At 43.6% G+C, this 23,194-nt stretch overlaps 2 protein-coding genes across 6 annotated transcripts; both read right to left on the bottom strand.

Moving 5' to 3' along the window:
* Nucleotides 1–673: 673 nt before the first annotated feature.
* Nucleotides 674–9,472, bottom strand: LOC117663359 (interferon alpha-inducible protein 27-like protein 2A). Its single transcript, XM_034413464.3, has 5 exons — nt 9,454–9,472; nt 9,133–9,153; nt 8,494–8,523; nt 6,721–6,879; nt 674–856 (listed from the first exon to the last, which is right to left on the bottom strand). The coding sequence occupies exons 2-5, from the start codon at nt 9,134–9,136 to the stop codon at nt 783–785; spliced, it is 267 nt and encodes an 88-aa protein (XP_034269355.2). The 5' UTR covers nt 9,137–9,153; nt 9,454–9,472; the 3' UTR covers nt 674–782.
* Nucleotides 9,473–14,052: 4,580 nt separating this feature from the next.
* LOC117663357 (interferon alpha-inducible protein 27-like protein 2A) lies at nt 14,053–19,161 on the bottom strand. Of its 5 annotated transcripts, none has more exons than XM_060691439.2 (5): nt 19,030–19,161; nt 18,748–18,768; nt 18,075–18,104; nt 16,702–16,863; nt 14,053–14,326 (listed from the first exon to the last, which is right to left on the bottom strand). In XM_060691439.2, the coding sequence occupies exons 2-5, from the start codon at nt 18,749–18,751 to the stop codon at nt 14,253–14,255; spliced, it is 270 nt and encodes an 89-aa protein (XP_060547422.2). In that variant the 5' UTR covers nt 18,752–18,768; nt 19,030–19,161; the 3' UTR covers nt 14,053–14,252. The 5 variants fall into 5 exon arrangements, with proteins under 5 accessions (XP_060547422.2, XP_034269352.3, XP_034269354.3 ...); XM_034413461.3 differs by having other exon boundaries at nt 18,748–18,774; nt 19,023–19,160; XM_034413463.3 differs by having other exon boundaries at nt 19,023–19,160.
* Nucleotides 19,162–23,194: the final 4,033 nt, after the last annotated feature.

Here is a 23,194-nt window from a genome sequence, read left to right as displayed (position 1 = left end):
AAGCACCCCGTGGGCCAGTTCCAGCCTGCGGGCCTTGAGTTTGACACCCCTGATCTTTCAAACCTTGAGTTTGACACCCCATCTCAACTTCTAATTGCAAGAAAATCCATTTAAAAGGCCTGAGAGGGTCCCAATATTTCAATGTAACCAAAATAAAGAAAACCCAAGTTTAACATGACCAAGAGATACAATTTCTCCTTTACAAAAAGCAAGCTCCAATACACCAAAGTTTTTCCTATTTTAAATACATCCGAAAAAAATCCCACTCCTAACTCTATATGGTTTATAGCTGAGTGTCAAATCAGAGGTGGGTTTCAGTAGGTTCTGACCAGTTCTGGAGAACCGGTAGCGGAAATTTTGAGTAGTTTGGAGAACCGGTGGTAAAAATTCTGACTGGCCACGCCCCCATCTAATCTCTGCCTCCCGAGTCCCAGCTGATCGGGAGGAAATGGGGATTTTGCAGTAACCTTCCCCTGGATTGGGGAGGGAATGGAGATTTTACAGTATCCTTCCCCTGCCACACCCACCAACCAACGCCCACCAAACTACACCCACAGAACTAGTAGTAAAATTTTTTGAAACCCACCACTGTGTCAAATGCTTATTTATGTGTAGGAGCTTTATATATGTATACTCGGCCAACAGAAAAAAGAGACTTGTGAAATCATTCAGATTGTGATTGGGATAAAGACCAAGATTTATTGGTTGGTGGTAAATAAGCTTCTTAGTTCAGGGACAAGTATTTAAGCGCTGGTCTTAATGACATTCTTTGCAAATATTTCTTACACCAGGAGGCCCAGGGCTGCACCAGTGGCTGCTATGCCAGCTTTGGTAGTGATAGCAAGGCCTGCCGCCCCTAGGGTGAAAAACAAAAATAGATAATAAATTAGGAAGATAAAAAACAAATGATCAAATGTTCTACAAGTATCCAAAAACAATAATGTGGTATCTTGGAAACTTAAAAGTAAGATCTAAGGAAAATTGAGCTAAGGAAAATAAGCTACACATATATACAGAAGTACTGCAAATGTATATAGTACAATTATACATTGATGTTGTTTATTGTCTGCTTAAGTACTCAGGTAACTGCGCCCTGGAAGTTCTTAGTTCCTATAGATTTTGAGGTTTAGTGTGTTTGTGTGTTCATTAAGTGCTTTATTTTCAAGGCGCTCTGAAACTTCACATTCAGCAGGATAAAAACAGCTAAACTCAGCATCACTTAATTATTGTTATGTATTTTTTTTCAAAGGTTTGGCACTGATATCTTGGTTTTGGATAGCTGATTGACTATCATTCAATCTTGCGCCCTGTAAAGTTCATTCTATTGCGCCCTTTTGTTCAGGACACATTTAAAAATGCAAACGATTTTACGTTCATCTATTAAAATACAGTCATATGGACATATGGCCTATTCCAGAGGTGGGTTTCAGCAGGTTCTGACCAGTTCTGGAGAACCGGTAGCAGAAATTTTGAGTAGTTCAGAGAACTGGTAGTAAAAATTCTGACTGGCCCCGTCCCCATCTATTCTCTGCCTCCCAAGTCCCAGCTGATCAGGAGGAAATGGGGATTTTGCAGTAACCTTCCCCTAGAGTGGGGTGGGAGTGGAGATTTTACAGTATCCTTTCCCTGCCACACCCACCAAGCCATGCCACGCCCACAAAGCCACACCCACAGAACCGGTAGTAAATAATTTTGAAACCCACCACTGGTCTATTCATCCTTGAGCACTGTTGATGTCATATATGCTATATTTAACGCAAAAGCTACTTTGCACTTGATGATTTGACCTGTATATTCTCTCTTCCAATATAACTTCAATAATGCAAACAATCCTATAATTGTTTGGAGTACTAGTAGTACTATATACTACTTGGGGGATTAAATGAGTAGCTGGGCAAAGAGAAATAAAATGTTTGGTGTTTCCAGGATGGGGCCTCTGAGTAACTTCTTTTTTTTAAATCCTCCCATCTACCTCCAAATGGTCATTGGATCAGGTAGAAACTACCACTTGTTTTTCTTTCAGGAAAAATGGAAAAAGTAAATGCAGGCAGATCTTTAAATACTGGATGGATAGAAACAATCGAATTAGGTTTAGGACAGGGGTCAGCAACTTGCGGCTCTGGAGCCCCATGTGGCTCTTTCATCCCTCTGCTGCGGTTCCCTGTCACTCAAAATATGCTTCACAACCGTCAATGTGCGACACCCGCCAGCACACGATTTATTGAGCTTTTCAACCCCCGGTAGGCAACCATAAATAAATCCAAGAAAAGAAAAGTTTCAGAAGAAAACTTTTCAACTACATTTGCTAGCTTGGTGGCCGCTCAAGAAATAGTCAGGCACGGGAAGGGTTTTGTGGCTCCCGGTGTTTTCTTTTCTGTGGGAAACGGGTCCAAATGGCTCTTTGAGTGTTTAAGGTTGCAGACCCGTGGTTTAGGAGAAGACAAGGGAGAGGTCTATTTGATTTTTTTTTAAAAAAAATAGCTTTCTCATAGAATCAGTTTAATATTTTCTGCACGGATGTCCATCTGGCCTCAAGAAGCTAATTAGGTTTATCTCATTGGGTATCTAATTTAAGGTCAGATACACAAAAAACAGTGCAGAGCTTCCATTTGTACCATCGTGGCCACCATCTTGATCTTTTGGACTACCCTCCCAAAACCCCTGGAAGTAATTGATTTTTTGAAAGGGATCATGTGTCTTGTGAGGAACCACAAACCACAAAGCCAGCCTATTTCTCATTGCATCCTTTCAATAGAACACCTGCTCTTCCAAAGAAAAAGGGAACCCTGGTGCTAATGTTACAGTACCAGATTTGGACAAAAACCACTAGATGGCAGCAAAGAGTTAATAGAAACAGAAAACTGGGCAGGAAAAGACCCAGTTTGCACTTTTGAGTTTGGTTTTCTTTTTAATTAATTAATTAATTATTTTTAAAAATGATTTTACATTTTATTTATTTTTATTTTATTTTTAATTTTTGTCAGATGATGGACGTGTATTTTTCCCAAGCATGTTTAAACTCAAGTTAAATGTCTTTTATATCCAGGTGCTGCCCTAGGGTTCTGAGTTTCAGTTTCTCCCTTGGGCATAACACCACAAATGATTTCTGGTTTGTTTTGGCTGTAGCGTGGTGGCTTTGTTTCTGCCCAATTGTGGCTGGCATGGAGCAGGTTAACAGAACTCCCACGGGTCAGTCTTTGGTTCTGAGTTCCAATACAACACTTTCTTTATTTTGCACATACCCTTATTTGAAAAGGCAAAGGACCGATCTAAAATTATGGGGGCAACATGGTGCACCCATGTAGCACCTCTTCTGCGCGAGCTGCACTGGCTCCCGGTGGTCTTCCGGGTGCAATTCAAGGTGCTGGTCACCATCTTTAAAGCGCTCCATGGCTTAGGACCTGGGTATATACGAGATCACCTTCTGCCACCGATAGCCTCCCACTGGCCCATACGCTCCCACAGAGAGGGACTCCTCAGGGTGCCGTCGGCCAAACAATGTCGACTGGCGACACCCAGGGGGAGAGCCTTCTCTGTGGGGGCACCTGCCCTCTGGAATGACCTGCCCCTGGAGGTTCGCATGATCCCCGACCTACGTACCTTTCGACGTGCCCTTAAGACTCTTTTGTTCCAACAGGCCGGGCTGGCTTAGAAAATGAATTTTAAATTGGGTGTTTGTAGCTTTTAACATAAGGGCCAAATTTATATATTTATTTTAAATTGTTTTTTAAATTTTTTGAGTATATGTTTGTTTTAATATGGCTGTACACCGCCCTGAGTCCTTCGGGAGAAGGGCGGTATAGAAGTTTAATAAACTAACTAACTAACTAACTAAAATGATTGGGCTAGAAACCTAAGCTTTCTTGTTCTTGAGCCATTTAAAGTGCCAGTAGGGAATAACAGTTAATATACCGAGACAGAAATTGGGGACCCTGAGTTCTAATCCTGCTTTAAATCTTTGGGCCAGTCCCTCTCTTACCCCTAGGAAAAAATGCAGCCATGGCGAATTATTTCATTGTTTGTTGCATTTTTAAACTGGCCTTTTTCCTCACAGAGGGCCTCTGGGCAGTGTACAATAAAATATTAAAATATAAAAAAAACACATAAAAGTTAAAAATTTAAAAGAGGCAACTTAAAACATTATTAAAAACAATTAAAAGATGAACCGGGGGAGGGGGGCTTTCAGGGCACCAATCCACCCCCTGGTTGCATGCTCCTCTGAGCTCTCCACACAAGACCACAGAGCTTGGGGCATAGTCCACAGGGCAGGAATAATGACAAGAGAAGACTCTCTTACATCTTGCCAGTTGGAATTCTTTAACTGACAGGGTCTGCAATATACCGTATTTTTTGGAGTATAAGACACACCGGAGTATAAGACGCACCTTAGTTTTTGGGGAGGAAAATAAGAAAAAAGCTGATTGGCAGGTGGATTGGCCTCCCGGAGTACCCACAATCAGCTGTTCCCAGAGGTGAATTTTAGCAACAGGTTCCTTGGTTGTGAGCTCTGTGCCTTGCTTTTTTTCGTGCCTCTGAAACTTCTGAAACTCTGTTTTAGAAAAAACTTTTTTCTCTGCCTCTGAAAGCCTCCAAAACAGCTTCAGAAAAAAAGCCTCTGAAGCTCTGTTTGGGGGCTTCTTTTCTGAAGCTTTGTTTTTGATGCTTTTTTCAGCCTCTGAAACCTCTGTTTGAGAAGTCGGGTGGGGCTACATTCGGAGTATAAGACGCACCCAGATTTTCACCCTCTTTTTTGGGGGAAATAGGTGCGTCTTATGCTCCGAAAAATACCGTACTTCCCTGCTGGACCAGGTGGGGCAGGCAAATGTAATGGGACAAGACGGTTTGGTAGGTGGCCCGGCCCCATGCCATGGAGGCCTTTAAAGGTCATAACTGACTCCTTCAATTGGACCTGGAGGGAAACCGGCACCCAATGCAGTTCATGGAGCAAAGGTGTCAGCCTGCGGGTCGCATTCTGCACCAGCTGAAGCTTCCACATACTTTCAAGGGTAGCCCCATGTAGAGTGCATTGCAGTGGTGGGTTTCAAAATTTTTTACTACTGGTTCTGTGGATGTGGCTCGGTGGGCGTGGCATGGCTTGGTGGGCATGGCAGGGGAAGGATACTGTAAAGTCTCCATTCCCACCCCACTCTAGGGGAAGATTACTGCAAAATCCCCATTTCCTCCCAATCAGCTGGGACTTGGGAGGCAGAGAATAGATGGGGGCAGGGCCAGTCAGAATTTTTACTACTGGTTCTCTGAACTACTCAAAATTTCCGCTACCGGTTCTCCAGAACTGGTTAGAACCTGCTGAAACCCACCTCTGGTGCATTGCAATAGTCCGAATGGAAGATGACCAGGGAGATTTAAGTGAGAATTAAGTGGAGAGCCTTCTCTATCCAGGAAAAGCCCTGGCAGTTTTTGGTATCTGTTGATAAATTTGCTTAGAAAACTGCAGGGACTTGCCCAGGCAGTCACCAGGAGTCTGGACTGATTTGAAGGCACAGATCAATCCATCAGTTGCCATTTTAGGACTTGCATTAGGGTTTCCCACCATGGAACAATAAGAAACCGTTGTCCACTTATGCCAAAGTCTCCATAAAGAGTGTTTGGGGGGGGGATGTCACACGGGTCCCGGGAAAACAGGTTGCCCATCCACAAGAGAGAAAGGCATGTTAAAGCATACCTGGCTGATATTTCCTTTTATTAAAACCGTTTAAAGCAGAGGTCTCCAACCTTGGCAACTTTAAGCCTGGAGGACTTCAACTCCCAAGAATTCTGGGAGCTAGCTGGGGAATTCTGGGCAAAGCTGGTTGGGGAATTCTGGGACAGTGATGGGTTGCCCCTGGTTTGGACCGGTTCGCAAGAACCGGTAGTAAAACCGGCAGGAGGCTCCGCCCACCAGCCCGGATGTCATCAGGAAGCTTCTGCACATGTGCAGAAGCACGCGCGGTCCCGTTGCGAACCGGTAGTAAAGGTACCGTATTTTTCAGAGTATAAGACGCACCTACCTTTTTTGGTGAGGAAAAGAAGAAAAAGAAATCTGCCTCTGCCTCAGAGCAATTTTGCCTCCTTGCAGCAAACAGCCTGCTTTACTTTCATTTTCGTTTTCAGCATAGCTTGATTAGCACAAGGGGAAAAAAAAATCTGCTCCAGCAATTTACCTCTTTGCAGCCATCAGCAGAGCCCTGCGCAAAACAGCTGAGAGCAAATCAGCTGAGAGTCAGGAGGCCGATCCAATCAACTTGTGCTAATTTGGCTGTGCTGAAGCTGAAAGGAGCTGCTTTTTCTTGCTGTTTGCTTGCAAGGAGGTAACTGCTGCAAGGCACAGGCCAAAGGGTGGCGGCCAGTGGGTGGGCGGGGCTACATTCGGTTTATAAGACGCACCTAAATTTTTACCCCCTTTTAGGGGGGAAAAAAGTGTGTCTTATACTCCGAAAAATACGGTAAGTAGAACCTACCCCTGTTCTGGGAGTTGAAGTCCGCCAGGCTTAAAGTTGCCAAGGTTGGAGACCCCTGCTTTAAAGCAATAAAATTCAGTGTCTATGTTCCCGTTGGCACCTTCCCACAAGTATATAGGTATCCTCCCCCTCCCCCCACAAATCACAATTTAGGCCTTTGAGGAAATGGGACAATCATGTGCAAAAGGCTATGTCATAATAAATGGCTGGGCCACTACAGGTTTCGTTGCAAGAGAGCAAAATATTGAAAAGCGATACTGACCAGCGGATTGTGCGAGGGCAACGAGGCTTCCAGCGACCACACCACCACCGCTGGCTACGGCTGACGATGACATCATCGTTGCTGCCAATGACCCAGCAGCAATGCCGGCAGCCGTGAAACCCACACCGGTCAGTACAAGTGGTGCCCCCAGGACACTACCTGAAAAGTATGCTGTTAGTTACTGCTGCACAGACATAACCTACATCTGAAGTAATTTCGTATCACTTGTTTATTGACTGCATTTTCTACCAATTTTTCCTCTCCACGCCTTATTTCTCCCCATTCAAGCAGGTGCATGGTTAAGGAGTTGACTGTGAATGTATGTCTCCTTAAACCAATCCTACCTTTTAACCACTAAACCACTGCTTTCTAAACCGAAACAGCTACAACCTCTCCCAGGAGCTGGTTTTACTCAAGGAAGGCAGCAAACGAATCTTTCATCTCAAAACAAGCTGCTTCTAATGTGCTCTGTAAACAGGAACGACACGCTGGATTGTATTACATGGTGTACAATGCAGGAATCCATCAGGATAAAAAGGACAGGCAATCCTTGACTTACAACCTGTTTAATGACCGTTCGAAGTTACAACGGTTTTGAAAAAAGTGACTTATGATCATTGCAAAATTCCTACAGTCACAGGATCAAAATTCAGGCACTTAGCAACTGCCGTGTATTTATTTATTTATGTGCCGTGGTCATGTGATTCACCATTTGCGACCTTCCCAGCCGGCTCCCAACAAAAGTCAATGGGGGAAGAAACCAGATATGCTTAACGACTGCATGATTCATTTAACAACTGCGGGTGATTTGCTTAACGACAGTGGCAAAAAAGTCATAGAATGGGGCAAAACTTACTTAACTGCCTTGCTTAGCAATAGAAGTTTTGGACTCAACTGTGGTCATAAGCTGAGGACTACAGGTAGTCCTCGACTTACAACAATTCATTTAACGACCGTTCAAAGTTATAACAATACTGAAAAAAGTGACAATTTTCCAATTTTCACACTTGTGACCTTTGCAGCATCCCCACGATCACATGATCAGAATTCAGATGCTTGGCAAGTGGTTCATATTTACGAAAGTTGCAGTGTCCTGGGATCATGTGATCCCCTTTGCAACCTTTGGACAAGCAAAACAATGGGGAAGCTGGATTCACTTAACAACTGTGTTACTAACTTAAGAACCACAGTGATTCACTTAACAACTGTGGCAAGAAATGTCGTAAAATGGGGCAAAACTCAACAGATGTCTCACTTAAGAACATAAATTTTGGGCTCAATTGTGGTCGTACGTCGAGGACTACCTGTATCTGTAAAGATTTTTAATAAATTGTTTTATATACGAGGTATTATTAAGTGATCTTCATACTTGTGAAGCTCATGAAGGGTGAATATTATGGCACAAAATTTGGACTACATACCTTCTACAGGTAGTTCTTGCTACCTGTAGAGGTACAGAGTTGCCCACCCCTGGTACAGATTGAAAACTGCACCTATCACTGAAGCTTCTAACTTCCCTATGGATCCCCAAATCATTTTTGTCAATAGTAACAAAAATTACTTGAGCAGTACAGAGTCTTGGTGCCCATGCTTCCTAAAAGCTAGAAAAATATCAAGGAAGAGCATTGTCATGTTCCCTCAGCACTAGGAAGATTTCTGGTCCAAAATGTTCCGCAGTTCTCTTTTTCCCAAACGAAACATCTTGCTTGCGCTAAGAACTACTCCTCTAACATAAAATCTCCCACTGTTTAGAGATACAGAGAAACAACTTACCAAGTCCCAATGCGGCGGCAATTAGCAACCCTAAGGAAATAGATATGTGCCAGTCATATTTTTGATATATATACCCTGTTTCCCCAAAAATAAGACACCCCCTGATAATAAGCCCAATTGGGCTTTTGAGCACATGCACTAAAATAAGCCCCCCCCCGAAAATAAGCCCTCCCCGAAAATATTTAAATGCATATGCAGCCGGTCCCTGCCTTTTCCTCTGGTTAGGGAGACAGAGCTGGAAATCAGGTAAGGCAGCAAGAGGAGCCCCGTCTTGCTCCATGCGCCCCAAAATAATAAGACCTGTCCAAAAATAAGGTCAAGCGCTTATTTCGGAGTTCAAAAAAATATAAGACAGGGTCCGTAAAAGAAACATTGAATTTTTCTATGAACATGTGGGTAAAAAGAAGCTGGGCTATGATGACATGTATGCAGTCACCAATTTCTATCTCCCTCCCTCCCTCCCTCTCTCTCTCTCTCTCTCTCTCTCACACACACACACACATACACATGTCTCACATTCAGACCTCTGATGTGAAGCCCTAATAATGGCATTTCCCCACCATACATGGCCAAGTGAAACCAGCCTTGTAACTACATCATACAAGATTGACCAGAAAATTAAATGGTCTTATTTCTCACCCATCGTTGCTGTTGATGGACCTGCAAGTAAAAAAGAAGAAACTCTGGTAAGAAAATACATTCTACAGCCAACACCTTCTGACCGCTGACCCAATGCCTTGCAGTCCATCCAACCATTATCCCCAGAGCTGAAGTTTCCAATCAGTACTGTTTTCTAGGCAGCAAATCTGAACATATTTCCCCCAAGCCAACCGAGAACTACTGATTTCCCGCACTATGCTCAAAAAGTTCTGTAACCCATAAGGAAATGACTAAAATCCAAACTAACAAAACCAGGTTATTCTTACTAAATGAAGCTGGTGCTCCTCTTAAAGGACTTACCAAAACCTATCTCAGGTACTCCCTGTACACTGGCTTAAAAACTTTCCACAGTGGGCGTGGCTAGTGACAGATATCTAATAGGATTGCAGATATTTCTGCCTTGCTTGCCATGATGCACTGTCCAGCTATTTAATATTGACCCAGCCCCCAAATCTTATTTTTAGGTTTCGATTTCCCAAGTAACGTTATAATTTCGATTTTCCAGCAGAGGAAAAGAATTAGGGACTTTCCTGTGGGTTGATGGCAACGCATGAGGCCCTTGCCAGCATTGCAATAATATTCACATCCTGACAATTTGCTGAGGGACGGTAAACTTCATCTGTCATGGGCTGTTTGGTTTATGTAATGCTGAACTGCAAGGGTCAGATAACAAGCAGGAAAGAAACAGACCAGGTTTTTAGGCATGTTACTGTTTGCAAGCTTTTTTTCTGGATGTCCAGATGGCAACCAGCTGAGGTTTACAACTCTCTTACTATTTCTAAGGCCATTGTCAAGAAACTGCACAGACAGAACATCCTCAGAAACCATTAATCCTCTGAATCAATACACAATTCCAGCCCTCGTGTAATGCCAATCACATGGGCACAATTCAGAAGGACATATACAGTGATATATGCAGGGGTGGGATTCAGCCTATTCGGTCCGGTCCGGACGAACCAGTTGCTCCGACGATCAGCTGAGAGCGAACCAGTTTTCTCCGACAGTCAGCTGGGCCTGCCCGCCTATCCCTGCACTATACCTACTGAAAGGAAACAGTAATAAGGATATACTAAATAATACTAGAATATAATATACTGGTATACTAGAATTAGTAGAAACTTGTTATTCTGTAACCATTAGGTTCCTGTAATACATATATAGCCTTTGTGTTTGTATAATACACATATATTGTACCTTTATATCTGTAACACAAATATGCCTTTGTATTTGTATCACATATATTATGCCTTTATATTTGTATCTCCTGTAACAAACATATTCTGTTATTAGACCTCTGTAATGTATCTGGTATTAGTCAAACATATGTTTCTGTCATTTGATCTGAACCCATATCAATCTTCTTCCTGTTTTTCTCGTGCCATCTAAGAGCATGGTACCTATCTCAGTTGGTACCTATCTCAGTTGGAACTGCAGACATCATCTGGGAGATAATTCAGCCCTAATTTACACCTTTGATCTGTATAAGCTCCTTCCTTGCAGAACCAGGGGGCCAAATGGCCAATTGAGAGAACAAAGGAATGCTCAAGGAAGAGATAACGCTAATTGGGAGGCTTCTATTCCTTTGCAGGGCAACAAGGAATACACAAACCTAAACTAGGAGGCCCGAATTGGGTACTAAGCTGATGTCTCTGAGGGTATAAAAAGGATGCCATATCTTCCCCAAGGTGTGACTATCTCCTCACATGCATTGTATCTGTATGTTCTGGATATAGTCCCACCCAGTATTTTGTTTTTGGCCATAAATAAAATCTGCTTCTTTTTGCAAGCCTCATCTTGAGTCTCTCTCTTTGGCATTCTGGTGATTCAAGTATATTTTGGGACCTTATACTACCTATATTTCGTTCGTTTGAAGCCCAGCTGATAGGCATGGCAGAGCGGATTGCCGCGCCTCAGCTGTTTTGAAATGTAATGCGCTCGCGTGGAGCGAACCGGTTGTTACACCGGTTGAAACCCACCACTGGATATATGGATAATTGTTCAACAACCAGCAATGCTGCACCACTAGTTGCCAAATGACAATTTAACAATTTAACAATTGGCTCTCGCAAGCTGGTATAAAGCTGGCTGCAGCAGACCACTGGACATACATGTTCTTTGTTGAGCTTTACAGCTTGTTGGACAAACTCAGCAAGAGCTCCGAGATACCTTAAACCTATTAAAGAAACCCTCTGAATCTTATAAATCTGATCAATCAAGGAATAAAATGCCAGAAGCAACCTCTGGAGGGCTGTTGGAGAAAGACTGAACTTAACCAAAGACAAGTAAGAGACCATATGCAGGCCTATGTTGATAGATGACTTCTTTGTCCATTGCTACAGATTGGGATGAAGTTATGCATGCGGTTGTCAGACTTGCCACAGCTTGAACTCCTAAGTAGAAAGGATCCTTGGCTTCATTTGTTGGGATAGGTATAGTTTTATTAGAAGTCAAGTGTGTTGTAGGAATGCATAGACAGAACTGAGAATCGTGTACCAAAATCTCTAAGTTCAACGTTTCCCTCCCTTAGTTGCCTCCCATCACTGCCCCCGGACTATCAAGTTCAAGATGTTTTGAGAATGGTTACTTCAAGTATAGGTTGGCATGCAGCTACATTCTTCTCTCAGCTGGGTGAACAGGGTTCAGCAAGCAGCTTGGTGGGGGGGAATACAACATTTCCTTTTGCTTTCCCCAAACAGCAGTTAGTTTTGCTTTCCTGCAAGCAACCCCCCCTCCCATCCAGCCTCCCCATAGTTCAGTGGTGGGTTTCAAATTTTTTTACTACTGGTTCTCTGGGTGTGGCTTGGTGGGCGTGGCTTGGTGGGCTTGACAGGGAAAGGATACTGTAAAATCTCCATTCCCTCCCCACTCCAGGGGAAAAATACTGTAAAATCTCCATTCTCTCCCCAATCCAAGGGAAGGTTACTGCAAAATCCCCATTTCCTCCCGACCAGCTGGGACTTGGGAAGCAGAGAATAGATGGGGCGGGGCCAGTCCAGTGGTGGGTTGCCCCCGGTTCGCACTGGTTCTATAGAACCGGTAGTAAAACCGGCGGGAGGCTCCGTCCACAAACCCCGACATCATCAAAATGCTTCTGCGCATGTGCAGAAGAGCGCGCGCCAGTGGTGGGTTGCTCCTGGTTCGCACTGGTTCGCAAGAACCGGTAGTAAAAATGTTTAGTAGTTCGGAGAACCGGTAATAACATTGGCTGGCTACGCACCACAACCAGTCCCTGGCCCAGTCGCTGCTCACTTACCCCGCCCACCTCATCAGAGGCTTTTTTTTTTTTACTTTTAAAAGTAAGTAAGTAAGTAGAACCTATCCCTGGGCCAGTCAGACTTTTTACTACCGGTTCTCCTAACTGCTCAAAATTTCCACTACTGGTTCTCCAGAACTGGTCAGAACCTGCTGAAAACCACCTCTGCCATAGTTCATAGCAGATTGTCATCGCATGGCATCGAAGCACAAGCAGAGAGTGAGGTAGCAACTGACAGTGATGTTTTATGAAGCTAAATTTTGGCTTTAGTGTGTTCTATATTCTTTCTTTTTTTTCATGTTTTATTTGTTTTATTTATATAACATTCAATTTCCATCAAACAGTGTGTGATCTGGGTATAGTTATTTTTAAACAATCATAGTCCATATATTTGTTGTAATATTCATCACCATATTATTAATAATATAATAACAATAATACTTAACCTCATCTTCTTTAATAACTCTCCACAATACCATTTCCTCTTTTTATACAATTTCTCCTCATTTCTAATTTCTGTTTCTATTGTCTAACCATATCAAAAAATATTCAGTTTCTTCTTTATCCTTAATAGTGAGCGTTACTCTATCCATTTCTGCACATTCTAATATTCTCTTAATTACATTCCCCTCAGATGGAATCTCATCATTTTTCCATTGCTGTGCAAATACAATTCTAGTTGCGGTTAACATATGCAAGACTAGATATATAATATTTTTATCATATTTTTCCGGTAGCATGCCCAACAAAAATATCTCTGGTTTCAAGTCTATATGTTGCTTTGTCATTTTTTCCAACCAAGTATGTATTTTCGTTCAGTATTTTTTAGCTTTTGGGCATGACCACATATGGTAGTATGAACCAGATGGTTGATTACACTTCCAACATTTAGCAGATCTATCTTTGTACATTTTTGCCAGTGCATCTTACTCTTCCCATACCAGAGGTGGGTTTCAGCAGGTTCTGACCAGTTCTGGAGAACCGGTAGTTGAAATTTTGAGTTGTTCGGAAAACCGGTAGTAAAAATTCTGACTGGCCCTGCCCCCATCTATTCTCTGCCTCCCAAGTCCCAGCTGATCAGGAGGAAATGGGGATTTTGCAGGAACCTTCCCCTAGAGTCGGGAGGGAATGGAGATTTTACAGTCTCCTTTCCCTGCCATGCCCACCAAGCCACGCCCACCAAGTCACACCCACAGAACTGGTAGTAAAAATTTTTGAAATCCACCACTGTGACTGGGTGGGCGTGGCCAATTTTTTTTTTTTTACTTTTTGAAAGCATTTTTTTTACTACTGGTTTGGGCAAATAGATAGTAAAAAATGCTTTAAAAAAGAAGAAAAAGGTTCTGACGATCACAGCTGTGCCATGCGATCATCGGAACCTTATTTTTCTTTTTTAAAGCATTTTTTAACTACCTATTCGCTGGAACCCATAGTAAAAAAATGCTTTAAAAAAGAAAGAAAAAGGTTCGGAGGATCGTGCGGCACAGGGTCGGAACCTTTTTTTTTTACCTTTTTAAAGTATTTTTTACTACCGGTTCTCCCGAATTGGTAGTTTTTATCACTACCGATTCACCTGAACTGGAGCGAACCGGTAGCATTTCACCCCTGCCTACAATTCCAAAAAACATCCCCACTCTTAACCATAGTTGAGTGTCAAATGCTTCTTTATTTAAGTGCTAGGAGCTTTATGTATGTATAATCAGCCAACAGAAAAGAAGAGACTTATTTGGATTATGATTGACATAAATCAATTATTGATTAGTAGCAAATAAGCTTCTTAGTTCGTAGATATGTATTTAAGTGCTGTTCTTCTCAATGATATCGTGAACTCCTTTCCAGATATTTCTTACACCAGGAGCCCCACCACTACACCAGTGGCTGTTATTGCAGCTTTGGTAGCAACCGAAAGGCCTGCCATCCCTAGGGTGAAAAACAAAAATGTAATATAATTAGGAAGATGAAAAACAAATTATCAAATGTTTTACAAGCGTCTGAAAATAATGGGATGTCTTGGAGACTTAAAAGTTAGATCTTATGCAAATTGAGTTAGGGAAAATAAGCTACACATATATGCAGAAGTACTGTAAATGTGTAAATAGTACAATTATACATTAGTCTTGTTTATTGTCTGCTTAAGTACTCATGTAAGTGCACCCAGGAAATTATTGGTTGCTATAGATCCGCAAACCTATGCCATGCGTGCCGGAAGTGGCACACAGAGCCATCTCTCCAGGCATGCAAGCCACTGCTCTTCCGGGTTCAGCATGCTGGCCAGCTGATCTTCATGGGCGGGAGTGCCGGAAACCGGAAGAGCAGCTGCCCAGTGCGCACACGCACACACGCCGGGAAGATGATTTTCCAGTTTCTGTTGTGCACATGTGCGCCGGCCACCTGGTCTTCCAGTTTCTGGCATGCATGCACGCGCGAAGATCAGACGGAAACCAGAAGATCATTTCCCCAGTGCACTGCGTTTCTGGTTTCCGGCGGGTGCATGTGCACCAGCTAGCTGCTCTTCTGGTTTCCGGCACATGTGCCCTCCCATTTCAGCACTTGGTGCTGAAAAGATTCACCAACACTGCTATAGATTTTGAGATTTAGAAATATACACACCAGGGGTGGGTTCTATTTATCTTCGCTCACGCGCACGCTCTTCTGCGCATGATGTCGGGGTCGGTGGGGGGACCCTCCCTCTGGTTTTACTACCGGTTCTATAGAACCGGTCTGAACCAGGGGCAACCCACCACTGATACACACGCATATGCAATACACTAAGTGCTTTATTTTCAAGGTGCTCTGAAACGTCACATTCAGCAGAATAAATGCAGCTTAACTTAGTATTGCTTAATTATTGTTATGTATTTTTTTCAAAGGTTTGGCACTGATATCTTGGTTCTGGATAGCTGTTTGACTATCATTCAGTCTTGGGGTGTGTAAAGTTCATTCTCTTTGCTCTCAAATTCTCAATCTGGCCCACAGTGATTGACATCCACTGTTGGAGGATGGATTGAGTAAAATGTGTTGAAACTCACTTTAACAATGCTCTTGCTTAGCAGCCAAAATTTTTGGGCTCAATTGTTATCGTAAGTTGAGAACTATCTCTGCCTTCCTCTGCATGACATCCTTGCCTAGTAAACTCCTTCCCTTTTCTGGGAATTTCTCCTTTGTGGCACTAAAATAACCAAGATGATATAAGGTCTCCTGCTGGAGCAGAGGGTTGGACTAAATGACCTCCGAGGACCCTTCAGCTGTGCTATTTCAAAGCATCCTCTGAAGCTGCGTCTAGTGCCAGCATTTGTGGTCCTTCCTTCCTCTCCCTTTTCTCTCCCTCCTTCCCTCCCTCCCTCTATCCATCCGTCCATCCATCCATCCATCCATCCATATCTCATTCACTTTCCCTTCCCTCTTTCTCCCTTCCCTCCCTCCCTCCCTCCCTCCCTCCCTCCCTCCCTCTTTCTTTCTTTCTTTCTTTCTTTCTTTCTTTCTTTCTTTCTTTCTTTCTTTCTTTCTTTCTTTCTTTCTTTCTTTCTTGTCTGCCTTCTCTCTCTCCCCCCCCTTCCCTTTGGATGAAACCGGTGTATTTACTGCCCCCCACCCCGCTCTTCCCTTCCCGTTCGTTATCAGGAAGGCACGATCAGATACAGGGGAGCTTCCACTCCTCCCCTTCCTTCTCCTAACAAGCGCCTGAGACCGTTTGGCTGCAGCACCTCCCCCAACCCCCCAACCCCAGTCGTGCAATCGATCGCACCGTGGCTTTTGGCTGCCAGCATTGGCAGCTAGCCGATTGGCCAGCAGCTAACTGACCCAGGCAGCCAAAAGTCCGAGGTGAACAGTGTGGTGTCAAATGGGCAGGGCAAAGCACGTGGAATGGAGGGGCTGTGGCCCATTGGCCAGGGCGAACAGTTAGGGGCATGTCAGCCAAGGGGAAAAGTTACCGGTGAATGCCCGGAGGTGGAACCTTGGTGGAGAAGCAGACACGGCCAAGGGTAGGAGCTGAAAAGTCCTATTCTGCCTGCAACACTCTGCCAGTGAAAACGGGAGGGTGGCCCTCCCGAGCTCTGTTTTCATTGGCAGAGGGTTGCAGGAGGCAGTGGTAGCTGAAAACGGAGCTCAGGAACCCATTTTTGCTGGCAGAAGCACCGCGGCCCAGTTCTTCACTGTTTCCAGGCTGGCTCCATGGGCCAGATCTAAGTACCCTGTGGGCCAGATCCAGCCCCTGGGTCTTGAGTTTGACACCCCTGGCTTAGCCATTACAGGTTTTGTTACAAGAGAGCAAAAAACTGAAAAGAGATACTGACCAGCTGATTGCCCGAGGGCAACGAGACTTCCAGCGGCCACACCACCACCGTTGGCTATGGCTGCAGCTGACATCATCTTCGCTGCCAGTGATCCGGCAGCAATGCCGGCAGCCGTGAACCCCACGGCACTCAGTACCAGCGGAGCCCCGATGACGGCAGCTCCTGAAAAGCATGCTGTTAATTACTGCTGCACAGACATAACCTAGATCTGAAGTAAATTTGTATCACTTCCATAACTTCGATAACCATTTGTCTGAAGTGGTGTAGGGATTCCTGCCTGGGCAGGGGGTTGGACTAGAAGACCTCCAAGGTCCCTTCCAACTCTGTTATTCTATTCTATTCTATTCTATTCTATTCTATTCTATTCTATTCTATTCTATTCTATTCTATTCTATTCTATTCTATTCTATTCCATCACTTGTTTATTTACTGCATTTTCTACCAATTTTTCCTCTCCACACCTTATTTCTCACCAGAGTCATTCAATCAGCTACACAGTTAAAGTGAATGTATGTCTCCTTAAAGCAATCCAGCGTTTTAACCAATAAATTGGCTTTCTAAATTACTTCACCTGCCTGCATATCCCTTAAGGCAGGGGTGGGTTCTACTTAACTTTACTACCGGTTCGCAACGGGAGCTTCTGCGCATGCGCAGATTGTCAATTATGACGTCTGGGCGAGTGGGCAGAGCCTCCCGCCACTTTTACTACCGGTTCTAAGAACCAGACAGAACTGGGAGCAACCCACCACTGCCTGAAGGTCTACTCTAAACAGAAACAGCTACAACCTAACCCAGTAGTGGCTTTACTCAAGGAAGGCAGCAAACTAATCTTTCAACAAAAAAGCTGTTTCTCAGTGTTGAACATTAATGACACATTGATCACAGTGAACATTAATGACACGTTGAATCACGCTGCATAGACTTTTACCCATTTTACCCAAATCCATTTGGGTAAAATGGAACCGATACAGGCAGTCCTCGACTTACAACCATTTGTTAGTGACTGAAGTTAAAATGGCAATGAAAAAAGTGACATGACCATTTTTCACACTTTTATAACGGTTGCAACTATTGCCCATCCTGGATACAGATTGAAGACTGCACTTATCACTGAAGCTTCCAACCTCCCTATGGATCTTGAAATCATTTTGGTTAAAACAAAAGGTACTTGGGCATTATAGGTTCTTGGTGTATTTGTGTTTCTTAAAAGCTAGGGAAAAAAGGAAAGACATTCTCAAGTTCCATCAGCACTAGAAAGAGTCCCAAAATCTAGAGTTCTATTTCCCCCCAAACTAAACATTTTGTTTGCCCTGGGAACTCCTCTAATGCAAAATTCTCCCACCAATATAACAGTCCATAGAGAAACAACTTACCAAGTCCAATGGTAGCTCCTGTTAGAAACCCTAAGGAAACAGATACGTGTCAGTCAGATTTTTGACATATATACTAAGCTTCAAGAAAAGACTTGTATTGCCAGGGGAAGTCATGTTTAACACTTCCCAATGGAAAGATTGAATTTTTGGGAAACCACTTCTGGACTTTGTGCTTGAGGTAGAAAAAAATGAAACTTTGATTAATAGGTTAATAGAATTTTATAGGTTAATAGAATTCTATTAATAGATTAATAGAAATGGCTAGTTTATATTACTATGTAAAAGTAAAAGGTTGAAGTTTGATATTATTATCTTATTCTACTACATCAAAGGGAGTCGGAAGTCAACACCTTTTCTTTCTCTTTTTCCCACATTTTCCACTTCCTCTTTTCCTCCATAGTTGGGCTATGATGATGTGTAAGCAGTTGCCATTCTCACTCTCTCTACTTCCCTCCCTCCCTCCCCCCTCTCTCTCACACATGCATATTTCTCACACTCAAACACCCCTACCAAGGATGCCTCTAATGTGAAGTGTTAATAATTGTATTTCTCTCTTTTACATGGCCAAGTGAACCCAGCTGTTGTAACTGTATCAAAAAAAGTTGGCAACATGTTTATGACTAGAAAGTTAATTCATTAATTAAAAATTAAATTCATTGCTCTTATTTCTCACCCATCGTTGCTGTTGATGCACCTGCAAGTAAAAAGTAGAAACTCTGGTAAGAAAATACATTCTACAGCCAACATCTTCTGACCGCTGACCCAATGCCTTGCAGTCCATCCAACCATTATCCCCAGAACTGAAGTTTCCAATCAGTACTGTTTTGTAGGCAGCCTAGGTACCAAATCTGAACATATTTTCCCCAAGTTAACCGAGAACTATTGATTTCCCGCACTATGCTCAAAAAGTTCTGTAACCCAAAAAGAAATGACTAAAATTCAAACTACCTGGTACCTTGTAAGTCAGTAGAGGAAACAAAACCAGGTTATTCTTACTAAATGAAGCTGGTGCTCCTCTTAACGGATTTACCAAAACCATTGGCTTAAAAAAAATTCCACAGTGGGCGCGGCTAATGACATATCCAATAGCATTGCTGATAGTTCTACTTTAGTTTCCATGATATACCTTCCAGCTATTAAATATTGACCCAGTCCCCAGTATCTTATTTTTAGGTTTCGGTTTCCCAAGCATTATTTTAATTTCAATTTCCCAGCAGAAGAAAAGAAACAAGGACCTCCCTGTGGGTTGATGACAACGCATGAGGCCCTTGCCAGCATTGCAATAATATTCACATCCTGACAATTTGCTGAGGGACAGTAATCTTCATCTGTCCGGGGGCTGCTTGGTTTATGTAATGCTGAACTGCAAGGTTCAGATAACAAGCAGGAAAGAAACAAACCAGGTTTTTAGGCTTGTTACTGTTTGCAAACTTTTTCTACCGTGTTTCCCAGAAAATAAGACCCTGTCTTATATTTTTTTGAACCCTGAAATAAGTGCTTGGCCTTATTGCCATGCGCTCAAAAGCCCGATCAGGCTTATTCTCAGGGGATGTCTTATTTTGGGGAAAACAGGGTAGATGTTCATATAGCAACTGGGTGAAGCTTGCAATAAACAGAAACCTTATGTAAAATGCCAATCATGCGGGCATAATTCATAATTCACATGTATAGTGATATATGGATAATTGTTCAACAACCAGCAATGCCGCACCACTAGCTGCCAAACGACCACACTTGAGCCCAAAATTTATGTTGCTAAGTGAAACATTTGTCCAGTGAGTTTTGCCCCACTTTACAACATTTCTTGCCACAGTTGTTAAGCGAATCATTGCAGTTGTTAAGTTGGTAACATTGTTAAGTGAATCTGGCTTCCCCATTGACTTTGCTTATCAGAAGGTCCCAAAAGCTGATCACATGCCCTGGGACAATGCAACGGTCATAAATACAAATCAGTTGCCAAGCATCTAATTTCAATTAGTATCTGTCCTAATACAAAGTGACATGGGTATTTATGTACTAGACCAGAGGAAAAGAAAAATGTTATTTCTCTTGTCATCCAGACCATTGTCAGAGGATCAACATTGCAGGGAAATTGTTCATTGTTTGCTATTAGATGGACATCGTGGTCTACAGCAGGATTTCTCAACCCTAACAACCAAAAGATGTGTGGACTTCAACTCCCAGAATCCCCCAATTGTCGTTGAGGAAATAAATCAATGTACCGTAAACCTTTATCTCTATTAAGATCTACTTTAACAAATGAGCCTCTGAAGCAGTTCACAAGAAATGTTTTTTATTTATATAATAATAAAACAATATCTATTCAAATACTAAATAGTATTTCATTACTTTGCTTAAATATACTGTCAGATATATATATATATATATATATATATATATATATATATATATATATATATATATATATATATATATATATGTAATCGCTCTAAGCAATGCTAGTTCTGGCTATTCTTCCTCAGAAGAAAGAGTCTTGTAAACCATCATCAGTTCTGCATCAGAACTGCCCTTCTAACTGACTTCCAAACTGCCCACAGTTTTCTAACAGAAGAGCTGAACATAACACTCAGAACTGCCCTTCGAAATGCTAACGAAACTGCCAACAGTTTTCTGTCAAGAATCCCCTTTTATACTGTCAACTGTGACACTTAGGGGAGGGAAGATAAAAGCCCGGGAGAGTCAAACCCGTCAGCTGCCTTCTGATTGGCTCACCCTCTTGTCCATTCCAAAAGCCATTAATAGGCACAGCAATTGAGAAATAACTTTTGTCTCATACCCAGCCAGCATGGTAATTGAACCCCGCACATCTTAGCAGAAACACTGCTGTATTGGCTGAGGGATTCTGGGAACTGAAGTCCACACATCTTAAAAGGTGCCAAGATTGGAAACACTGGTCTAGAGGATGGAGGGGCATTGGATGTCATGTAGCGGCTACCAGACACAAATAGCATCTGAGTTTCAGTTGCAGGCTGAATTTCATCTGAATAGTGGCGGAAGATAAGCTGATATTTTGGGGAAAAATTTCACAGCCTTGTTCCGGAAAACAAGGACCTTTGAACCACTGTCCTTAAGGAGTAGATACAAGTAGAGACTAGATCTCAAGCAGAAGTGGGTTTCAGCAGGTTCTGACCAGTTCTGGAAAACCGGTAGCGGAAATTTTGAGTAGTTCGGAGAACCGGTAGTAAAAATTCTGACTGGTCGTACCCCCATTTTACAGTATCCTTACCCTGCCACGCCAACCAAGCCACGCCAATCAAGCCATGCCAGGCCCACCAAGCCACACCCACAGAACCGGTAGTAAAAAATTTTGAAACCCACCACTGATCTCAAGTATACTCAAGTACACAAAATGGCTGCCCTGATGGGGCTGATTCTCTCTCTGCTTTTATTTATTTATTTATTTATTTATTTATTTATTTATTTATTTATTTATTTATTTATTTATTTATTTATTTATTTATGCAATTTATATGCCACCCTATCTCCAAGGATTCAGGGCGGCTCACAATGGTAAAATGCATAGTTCCTTATTAAAATAATATAAAATTAAAACCCAATTTAAAACAGTTTAAAATTCATTAAAAAACCCCCATTAGTCCAGGCTATGGAACAACCAGGTCTTCAACTCGCGGAGGAATGAGCGAAGGTCAGGGGCCATCCGGAGTTCCAAAGGAAGTTGGTTCCGGAGGGTGGGTGCACCCACAGAGAAAGCTCTCCCCCTGGGAGGTCGCCAGCCGACACTGTCTGGCCGACGGCACCCTGAGGAGGCCCTGTCTGTGGGAACGCACCGGGCGATTGGGGATTGTCGCTGGCTGCAGGGGGTCCGACAGATATCCCGGGTCTAGGCCATGAAGGGCTTTATAGGTGATAACCAGCACCTTGAACCTCACCTGAAGGGCAACCGGTAACCAATGCAAGCCGCACAGGAGGGGTGTAACATGGGAGGGTCGGGACGCTCCCATCACAACCCGCGTGGCCGCATTCTGCACCAGCTGAAGCCTTCAAGTGGTTTTCAAGGGCAGCCCTAGGTAGAGAGCGTTGCAGTAGTCAAGACGAGAGGTGACCAGTGCATGAGTAATGGTGCGTAGGGCATCTTGGTCCAAGTAAGGGTGCAACTGTCGCACAAGGCGAACCTGGGCAAATGCCCCCCTGGTCATGATCGTCACATGGTCTTCCAGAGACAACCGTGAATCCAGGAGGATACCCAAGTTGCGGGCCCTATCCACAGGGGTAACACCTCACCCCCGATGGTCAACTCTGCCCAGTCAGAGTCCAGACCGTCCCGAATCCAAGCAATCTTATCCAGCAGATGCTGACTAAACTCCTCGGCACGTTCCTGCAAAGGATTGTTCCCCGCCCTCCGATTTAGGAGGGAGCGGGACACCCTGAACAGGGCGGCCAGGTGATTATCTGTGGACGCAATGAGGGCAGAGAAGTATGCCCACTTCGCTGCTTCCATCGCCACCAGATAGAATCATGTGAATGATCCCAACTGGGAACGGTCGGATTCGGAACAGCTGGCTCTCCAACCGCTCTCTAGGCCTCTCCTATGGCGCTTCATCTCCCGGAGCTCCTCCGTGAACGAAGGATCCAGCCGGGATCTGCGTCAAGTCAGAGGCCGCAAAGGCATGACACGGTCGACTGCCCCGGAGGCTGCCTTTTCCCAGGCATCCAGCAGAGCCTCGACCGGGGCGTGGGAGAGGGAGAGAGGTATTGTCCCAAGCTCCGTCTGGAACCTCTCCAGGTCCATCAGGCTGTTGCTGCCTTGGGAGGGGTGGGGATGGGGGATAGGGATCTCTCTTTCTCACACACACCATCTTTTCCTTCAGAACAGGATGAGAGGCAGGAAAATCCTCCCCCCATTTTGAATCCGTTTGCAAAAAACGCCCCATTCAGAGCCTTCAATGTTGGAGTTCTAGAATATGCTGAAGGCTCAGAATGGGGCGTTTTTTGCGAACGGCTTCAAAATGGGGGGAGGGGGATTTTCCTGCCTCTCACCTTGTTCTGAAGCTCAGCACAGACTGTGAACAGGATAAGAGGCAAAATCCCCCCTCCCTATTTTCAAGCCATTTGCAAAAATGCCCCATTCCAAGCCTTCA

Source organism: Pantherophis guttatus, chromosome 10 (assembly GCF_059756535.1).
Source record: "Pantherophis guttatus breed Tessera chromosome 10, ASM5975653v1, whole genome shotgun sequence".
In the NCBI taxonomy this organism is placed as follows: Eukaryota; Metazoa; Chordata; class Lepidosauria; order Squamata; family Colubridae; genus Pantherophis; species Pantherophis guttatus.
Note: the sequence above shows the minus strand (reverse complement) of the source record. Positions and strands in the feature narration are given on the sequence as shown.

Bases quoted from the DNA above. Each gene is read 5' to 3' on its own strand.
- LOC117663359 (XM_034413464.3), bottom strand. The intron at 6,880-8,493 runs GTAAGTTGTTTC...CATACTTTTCAG, and splicing joins TGCCGCCGCATTGGGACTTG to GTAGTGTCCTGGGGGCACCA. The intron at 857-6,720 runs GTCAGTATCGCT...TTTTCACCCTAG, and splicing joins TGCCCTCGCACAATCCGCTG to GGGCGGCAGGCCTTGCTATC.
- LOC117663357 (XM_034413461.3), bottom strand. From the start codon at position 19,113: ATGGTTTTGGTAAATCCGTTAAGAGGAGCACCAGCTTCATTTAGTAAG. The intron at 16,864-18,074 runs GTAAGTTGTTTC...CATGCTTTTCAG, and splicing joins AGGAGCTACCATTGGACTTG to GAGCTGCCGTCATCGGGGCT. The intron at 14,327-16,701 runs GTCAGTATCTCT...TTTTCACCCTAG, and splicing joins TGCCCTCGGGCAATCAGCTG to GGATGGCAGGCCTTTCGGTT.